Source organism: Macrotis lagotis, chromosome X (genome assembly GCF_037893015.1).
Source record: "Macrotis lagotis isolate mMagLag1 chromosome X, bilby.v1.9.chrom.fasta, whole genome shotgun sequence".
In the NCBI taxonomy this organism is placed as follows: Eukaryota; Metazoa; Chordata; class Mammalia; order Peramelemorphia; family Peramelidae; genus Macrotis; species Macrotis lagotis.
In genome coordinates, this window is record NC_133666.1 from 426,998,132 (window position 1) to 427,007,075 (window position 8,944).

At 41.1% G+C, this 8,944-nt stretch overlaps 1 protein-coding gene across 1 annotated transcript in view; it reads right to left on the reverse strand.

Moving 5' to 3' along the window:
- Nucleotides 1-7,030, reverse strand: part of RGS20 (regulator of G protein signaling 20) — a 95,950-nt gene extending 88,920 nt beyond the window's left edge. The window contains exon 1 of the mRNA XM_074200103.1: nt 6,460-7,030. Within this exon, the coding sequence (XP_074056204.1) occupies nt 6,460-6,564 (105 nt within the window). The 5' untranslated portion in view covers nt 6,565-7,030. The remainder of the gene's footprint in view (nt 1-6,459) is intronic.
- Nucleotides 7,031-8,944: the final 1,914 nt, after the last annotated feature.

Consider the following 8,944-nt stretch of genomic DNA (forward strand, 5'->3'; position numbering starts at 1 on the left):
AGAAACATCTCTTTATCAGTTTTCCACTTTATAATGGAAGACAATTTGTTAAGAATAGCCTGAAATTGATTGAAAAAAATTTTAAAAATACAAAACACTTAATGAACTGTATAATGTATTAAAATGTGCATTTGAAGCCTGAACCTCTCATATTTTGAAGTGTATATAAATTCAGCTCTGACAAAGTGCTATGGTCAAATATGTTTGACCAGGGTGATTTCTTATATTTCTTTTTGCTTAATAATAATAGATATGAGTATTCACTAAAACTTTCTTAGTTTTAGGGGAAAATGAAAATATCCACATGCTTAATTTAATATGCTTTGATCCAGCAATACCACTACTGGGTCTATACCCTAAAGAGATGATGAAAAAGGGTAAAAACATCACTTGTACAAAAATATTCATAGCAGCCCTGTTTGTGGTGGCAAAGAATTGGAAATCAAGTAAATGTCCTTCAACTGGGGAATGGCTTAGCAAACTGTGGCATATGTATGTCATGGAATACTATATTGTTCTATTAGAAACCAGGAGGGATGGGATTTCAGGGAAGCCTGGAGGGATTTGCATGAACTGATGCTGAGTGAGATGAGCAGAACCAGAAAAACACTGTACACCCTAACGGCAACATGGTGATGATCAACTTTGATGGACTCACTCATTCCATCAGTGCAACAACTGGGGACAATTTTGGGCTGTCTGCAATGGAGTATACCATCTGTATCCAGATAAAGAACCATGGAGTTTGAACAAAGTTCAAGGACTATTCCCTTTAATTAAAAAAAAAAAAACTGATATCTTGTTGTCTGATCTTGTTATCTCTTATACTTTATGTTTCTTCCTTTGGGATATGATTTCTCTCTCATCACATTCAATTTGGACCAATGTACAACATGGAAACAATTTAAAGACTGACAAATTGCTTTCTGTGTCAGGGGGAGGAAGTAAGATTAGGGGAAAAAATGTAAAACTCAAAATAAATAAAATCTTTAATTAAAAAGATTAATATGCAATAGTTTTCCTTCCTTCAAATTTATAATAATAAGATCTTTCCTACAGTAGATAAATTATCAAAGGATATGAACAAATAATTTTCAAAGAAAGAAATCCAAAGTACCAATAACATATAAAAAAGTGCTCTAAATCGCTAAAAATTAGAGAACTGTACATTAAAGCACCTCAGTTCCATCAGATTTTACAAAGATGACAAAAAAAGAAAATTATAGATATTGGAAGGGCTGTATGAAAACAGGCACTGATCACTGGTCTTCAATGAACTTGACACCAACCTGATGTGGAGCCTCAATATCTCACACCTGGGTTGGTATAATAGTCTGTTGACTGGTCTCCCTGTCTCCAATCTCTCCCTACTCCAATTCACTCTCTACTCGGCTGTCAAATTTATCTTTCTAAAGTACATATTTGACCATATCACACCCATCCAAACCTGCCTTCATTCAATGAATTCCAAGGGCCTCCTATTGCCTCCAGGATCAAATATAAAAACCTGGTTTTAAAGCCCTTCCTACCTTTCTAGTATTCTTATATCCTATGCTCCAAATACTCTGAAATGCCTTACCACTGACCTTTCTTTTGGTCAGTTCTCAAATAAGACACTTCATCTCCCAACTCCAAGAGTTTTTCATTGGCTGTCTCCAGTCCTTTGAGTTTCCTCCCTCCTCTTCTTCTTCTACTTCTATTTTAAATTTCAGCTAAAATCCCACCAAGAAGCATTTTCCAGTCTTCCTTAATATTAGTGCCTTTTCTGAGACTATCTCCAATTTACCCTGAGTATGTCATTTGTATGTAGTTGTTTAACTATAAGTTTCTTGAGAATCTTTTCTTTTTTTATTCCCATCACTTGGCTCAATGACTGACAGATACTAGCTGGGTACTTAATAAATGCTGGTTGATGAACTTGTTGCTTGTCCTTAATTTTGGAAGAAGAACATGATGTCAAGGATATGATGCCATGGATTTGATTGAGAGAGAGTACTGTGGGTAAATTGGCTAGATATGGATCATGGACTGAAGATGGATGCAGTGGGAGACTTTGGTCTTTTAAAGCTAGGCCCTTTCCAGGCTGATGCAACCGAAGCAACACTCAATCAAGTCATTAAGTTGGGTAAGAAAGAGATGAGGCAAAGAGGCTAAGAATGACCATTTCCAAAAAAGAAAAAAATTGTTGGAAAGTGAAGACCCCAAGAATTTCTCAATGATTAAGGTAAGAATGAAAAGAAGCAAGGAGAGCTTCTTTTGCATAGTTCAATATCTGTCTATATCTATATCTATATCTACAAATCAATCTGGGAGGGAAAGACCTTCAGGACTTCAGGACAGAAACAATTGCTCTTTGCATGAATTTTGAACCAATCAATGAAACCAAGTGGACTTAGCCTGAGACCCATTGTTGGTCAATCAAAGAGAACCAGAGTGAGTGGGGGCCTATAAACTACAAGAAATCTTACCAGGCCTTTGGGCAGAGCACCCATAAGTGTGTGAAAAGAAAAAGAAAGAAAGGAAAAAGGAAGGAACGAACAATCAAAGGAAGGAAGGAAGGAAGGAACAAAGGAGGGAGCTGTGTAGCTCAACTTGCCAGCAATGAGGCCACTCCTATCACTCCAAGAGTTTGTTGTTTGTCCTTTGTTCTCTAAAAAGACCATGGCATCAGGGAAGTGATGCCAAGATTTGCAAGTAAATTGGATTAACTATGTCATTACCAAAAAGATCCAAGAAAAAGGAAAAAAAACTGTATGTACTGTTTACAATAGGTATTATATTGTATTAACCCCGACTAGAAACTAGGGGATAGCATTCTTGTTGGGAAAGGCTACACAAATTATAGTATATGAATGTCATAGAATTTATTGTACCATAAAAAAAGATGAATGGAAAAGTTCAGAAGAAACTGGGAAGATCTCTATGAACTAATACCAAGTGAAGCATGCAGAATTACAACAATTTTTATAGATTGAAAATGAAATTGTAGAGAAAAATAACTTCAAAAGATTTTAGTACTCTAACCCAATATATTGATAAATCATAAATCCAAAGAACTGAAGACAAAACATGACACCAACTCCTTCCAGAGAAGTGATAGACTTAAAATGAAGACTGAGAAATACATTTTTGGGCATGGGATTTGTTTTGTTGCACTACTAATCTAGTCTGAAGGTTTTATTATTTTAAAAATTTGTTCAGTGAGACGGGGGAGATATAATAAATGGTTAAATAAATCTTTTTTTTAAAAGGTTTTTGCAAGGTAGTGGGGTTAAGTGGCTTGCCCAAGGCCTCAACAGCTAGGCAATTATCAAGTGTCTGAGGTCGGATTTGAACTCAGGTACTCCCGACTCCAGGGCCAGTGCTCTATCCACTGTGCCACCTAATCACTCCATTAAATAAATCTTTTTAAAAGATTCAATAGTATTCCTATTGTATTCCCCATTCTAGTCATTTTATTTGAATTACAAATAAGAAGTAGATTTAGAGAAAAAACAAGATTGAAGACTATGGTATAAATGCAGTGCCAACGGTTAAGAAGTATTTAAATAGGAGCAGCTAGGTGGCATAATGAATAGAGCACCGGCCCTGGAGTCAGGAGGACCTGAGTTCAAATTCTGCCTCAGACAATTAATAATTATCTGTGTGACCTTGGGCAAGCCACTTAACCCCATTGCCTTGAAAAAAAGAAAAAAACAAACAAGTATTTAAATATAATTCAGTAGTATATGGACCATGTCTGTCTGCTTCATACACTCCCTCTTTCTCAGTGTGGGTATTAGGTAAAGAAGTATTGGGTATTGGAATCAGGAAGACAAGTTCAGATTATGTTTCTGATACATACTTTCTGTGTAACCATCTGAATGCTCCTATACTGAGGAAATTACAGAACTCTTTCTTTTTCAGAGATATTGGCTTGTATCAGTAGCATTATTTCAGATCCATTGGGCAGGCTAAACAAAGTGGCAGAAGTACAGGAATATAAATTAGGAGGTGAGGAAAAAATAGTTTTAGTAACAAATCATAAATAGCCATTCATATCTCTGGTAACTTTCAGTTGATAGTCACAGTCAATGGATATGTTATCACAACCCACATTGCCGAGTTTTCAAAGGATACAGAACTACATGATTCTTGGAGTAAGGGAAATATGGATTTGAATTATTGCCTCAGATACATGATAGTTGTGTGTCTTTGGTGAAGTCACATAGCCACTCTGGGCTTCATCTATAATGCAATAAGTTGAAGACAATGACCTCCAAATGACCTCTTCCAGTTCTAAGGTGTTTTGGTTTTTTTTTCTTTCAGGAGTACCCACTCTTCCTGACCCCTTTTTGGGTTTTGTTTGGCAAAGATACTGGAGTGGTTTGCCATTTCCTTCTCCAGCTCATTTGATAAATGAGGAAACTGAAGCAAACAGGGTTAAGTGACCAGGGTCACACAATTAGTGGCAATATTTGAACTCAGGTCTTCTGTGGACAGGTCAGGTGCTGTAACCACTGCATCACCTAGCTGCCCACAGTTAAAATTGTAAAATTGTAATAATTGCCTATAAATATAAAATCTTCTGCCTTTAACTTAAAAAACTGATATACAGTATGGAAATGAATCACTTGGGTAATAGAATACAAAGTCACTGAAAGTACAGCTATGAAGCCTGGAAGAAGCAATCCACCCTTGACAATTACCAGGTATGCTAAGATAAATGTTTTGGGAAGAAAAGATCCTTTATAACTGCTAATAAATCCTCTGACCACTTCTCAGTGAGGGCTGAGAAAGAGCATGAACATAAGAACTCAGGAGAGAAATCCTCATGATGCCCAGTAATTGAGGCTGCTTTGAAGCAGGCAGGGAAGGTAGCTGCAATTAGTAAGCACCACGAAGTGACCTCTGGAGGGAAAGAATGAATATTGGACTCTGCCCTTTGCTGAGAAGGGAAAGGAATGAGGAAGGGTTTTCCCATTGACTTCCAAAAGGAAAGCTGTTCTGTCGCAACTTCTCCATCTCCTCCACTTGCCTGGCACCACTTCTTGCCTCACGCTTTGCTAATTCTCTCTCTAAGAGATCGCTCTCTTCAACAACCGTCCCCCGCCACCCCCTTCCATAATCTTCCCCTTTGCCTGTCTTTCAGCTAAAGGGTTCATATTAGAACACTAGCCGCCCCCTCTCTTTCACCTTTGTCTAGTTTCCTAGTAGAAGATTCGTTCCTACTGGACGTTTCTGGATCAGAGTTCTTTCTCTTCCGAATTCTAGAAACCCACTTATTGTCTCTCTCTTTCCCCCCCCCCCCCCCCAGCTCTAAAGTTTGCCTTCAGGAGTCCCTTTTTTGTTTCATACAGTTCTTGGAGGGGGCACTCTTTTCAGAGGAAAGGATTCTGTACGGTAGACTTCTCTTCTGGTCTTTGGGAGCCCCCATTCCCCATCCCCTCACGCCAGTGACCTCGAGACCATTTAGCTGCCACCTCTCTGCCGCTCCTATACTTTACAAACTTCCTTCAGTCCCACTCGTCGCTCTTTCCCAGCTTCTGAATCTTCCAGTTGAGGGAAGTTGGAAGGATAATCATTTATGTTTGTTTAAGGAAGGGTTGCCGGAACTCCCAATCTCACATGTCTGGGAAGCTCAGTATATCAATGTTCTTGGATTTTCACTCTTTAAGACACCTAAAGTAGAAAACTCTTTGAAAATGTAATAACTGAGTCCTGCCCTCCTCAGAATACCTGAAACCAGAGACCTCAAACTTCTTCCATCACTTTTCCAACCTAGCTCAACCTCCTCCATCACCCCCATTCCAGGGCAGTATATTCTTCAGAAGAGACAATGTATTTTGGGGGGAGGGGCTAGGGTTATGCTTTGCTCTCTCTTACTAACACTTGCCCCTAAACTCTCCCACTCCCATTTACTGTCCAATTCGAGAATCATTTTCTCCCCTTCAGAGCTGCTGGAATGTTTTTTTTAGTTTGTTAAAATGCATTTTGCAGTTTAAATGTAAAGCTATTCAGCTCCCTCACCATCCCACCTCCTTCCTAGTCATCCACTTAGACTAGAGTCATTCTGCAATCGCTAGCTAGACCCACACGAATAATCGATCGAATGATCTCTCCCTCATCTCTAATACACTCAACTTATTTAAAAATCTGAGCACTTCAAACTGAATGGAGGAGAAAGTAAAGGACGGAAAGAATGACCCTTCGACACCGTACACCTCTTTTTTTTGGGGGGGGGGATATTTTCCTTGTGGTAAAAAGACGTTGTATTCCACAAAGAGAAGCTACCCTCTTGCCCCCAAGGGGGGAAATAAAACTGGAAACCCAAGCCCCCGCCTCAGCCCAGCCTCAGCCCTGAGAACTTCCCCACCCTGCAGGTAGTCCACTTTGTTTCGCAACTTTAGGGAGGGGAAAGTAAGGAAGGAGGAGAACTCGGCGGTGGCGGAGCTGGGGCGAGAGGAGATCGGTACTTACAGTTTCACCATCAGGACCGGGAGACAGATGGAAATCTTTGCCTGGATCTGATGGGTTAGCAGCGGGCTCCTCACCCAGGGACGGCGGCTCGCCAGCCATGCGCATGCGTCCCCCCAGCTTTTCTATTTTTTTTTAATATTGATGATTGTTATTCTTACTATAGTGGCTATCCCACTCACTCCATTGCCACCTCCCACTCCCACCTCTTCACTCCTGCTCTCCACTCCCTCCCTTTCCGACTACAAACGAAAATAAATAAAAGTCCTCACTGCAGTTAATCCCACTCCCAGCCAGCTATCTGGGCTTCCTGGGCTCCGCTCTCAGCCTCCTGCTGCTGCTGCTGCTGCTGGGGTGGGGAGCTGGAGGTAAACACGGAGGCAGCGGCAAGAGGCGGCTTCATAAAACAGGGAGGAGACGTTGGTTAGATTGGAATAAATGAGAAGTGAACCGTGAATACCAGGGAGACTGAATAAAAGTATCCCCTCGGAAAGGATAGTGGGTAACAGCAGCTCCCTTCCTCACCCGGTCCCTGGACAGCAGCATCATTTCCCCCACGGAAGCTGGCCACAGCTGTAACTTGACAAGCCAAAGGAAAAAGAGTGGAGGTGCTTAGGGTTGTCTTGTGTTGTTCTTTCTCTCCTCCCCCACTCATGCTTCACCCAAGGCTCTTTGGATTATGAAATACTGGAAGTGTTTACTCGAACCATAGGCGGTGTGCAGCTGGAGTGTGCAGAGCCACATCTGTGAGGGAGGAATGGGGTGGGTAGGACAAAGCATTCTATGGGTGCGTATGTGTATGTGCAAGAATATGTAGGACCGTGCTTATGTACTGTAAGTATGGTAAGTTGAACCACAGAGGTATGGCGTTTGGGTCGGAGGGGAGTAGGGGCGAAGGCTCCTCGTGCTTAGAATTAAAAAACAAAAACAACACTATACTCTTTTTAAAAAATTTCCAGGATACACTTCTGTGTAAAGGGCTACATCCAACGTCTTCCTCAATTCAGGGACACATTGCCCTGTCCTGCAGCCCCCATTCCTGTCTCTAATCATGCCATCTCTTAAAGAATCGAGAACCTGCTCTTTTTTTGGACCTATCCCAAGGTAAGAAAGGAAGGCTAACACTTACATGCCCTTTGTGTCTAATCCTAGGAACTAGACTCCCAGAGAGATCCCATTGAGAAAAGAATTCTCTCATCATCTCCTGAGACACAGGCAGTAGAGACGAGTTTAGGAGAAATCCTATTTTAAGAAAACCTCAGGTTTTAAAGAAAACACTTTCCCCCCCTCATTCACACTGGTCCTGGAAAGGAAACAATAAAGGAGCTGGAAAGGAGTTGAGGCATTTTCCAATTGATGAGAGTTTACACTTGGAAATCAGAAGCTGCATATGCTTGGGAGCTTTGTGCTAGACCTAGAAGGACTAAATATTTTTTCTCTGAAGCTGTAAACTGATCTGACACATGTATATCATCACATCATTTCTTTCCATTTCTCAGGAACACTTGTGACAGAAAGACAGGGAAATTAGGGGTGAGGAAAGAGGGAGACAGAAAAGATGATAGGAGAAGAAGGAGGAGAAGGGAGGGAGGGGGGAGGAAAGAGGAGAAGGGAGGAAGGAGGGGAGGGAGGAGGAACTTTAAAAGCAGATCATGGGAATAGCAATGGTGATTGGTAGTTTTTGAGAACTAAAGATATAAATGCCTCAGGAAAATAGTCTCAAATCTGTCCATGGAAAAACAGAAATGTTGGAGAGGTTTCTATCTATCAATGACTATTGTTAAGGAAGCAGAGAGTGCCATGATTAGTATTAATTTCCTCAAATATTCTTGTTCCTTCTGTTGATTCCCTCCTCTTACTGTATAGTTGAGAACTAGCAAAAGTTTTGAAAAATTGAGGTTGTTTGGGCAATTTTAGGCTGGCGTTGATGTGGTTTAGGAGTAAGACTAGGCTAAGATCATTTGGTAATAGTAAAGGAATGTAGATGAAAAAAGTTATACTCACAGGAATGGATGAGGTTTGCCAAGTAGTCCCATCCTCTTTCCAGAGCCAGGCGTCTTTCCATGTAGGACTTGGTGGACTTTCCCAAGATTTGCGGATGGGCAGAGCCAGGGCTGTCCAGAACAAGACTCTGAAATGACCTGGAGTCGCTGCCTCCCCCCAGGAGAGAAAGGAACCTACAGAAGCTGGGTTCCAGCGAGTGAGGTCAGCAACTGGCAGAGCAGGAATCAGAGGGGGAAAGTCAGGACTACGACTGTGAGTCTGATGTGGGGGTTGTTGAAGAAGATGAGAGAAGAAGGGAGGGAAGCCAGATAGCAGGCTAAAAAGGAGTCTGGCAGCTTTGGGGGCAGCAGAGGGGTCTAGAGGCTGCTATCCAGGGAGAGAGCAATGGAAATGAGAAAAAAAAACAAAAAAAATACACCATTACTATGAGTTCCACCCACAATCAAGTCAGCTTGCAGTCAGAAATTTACTTTCCTCATAGTGC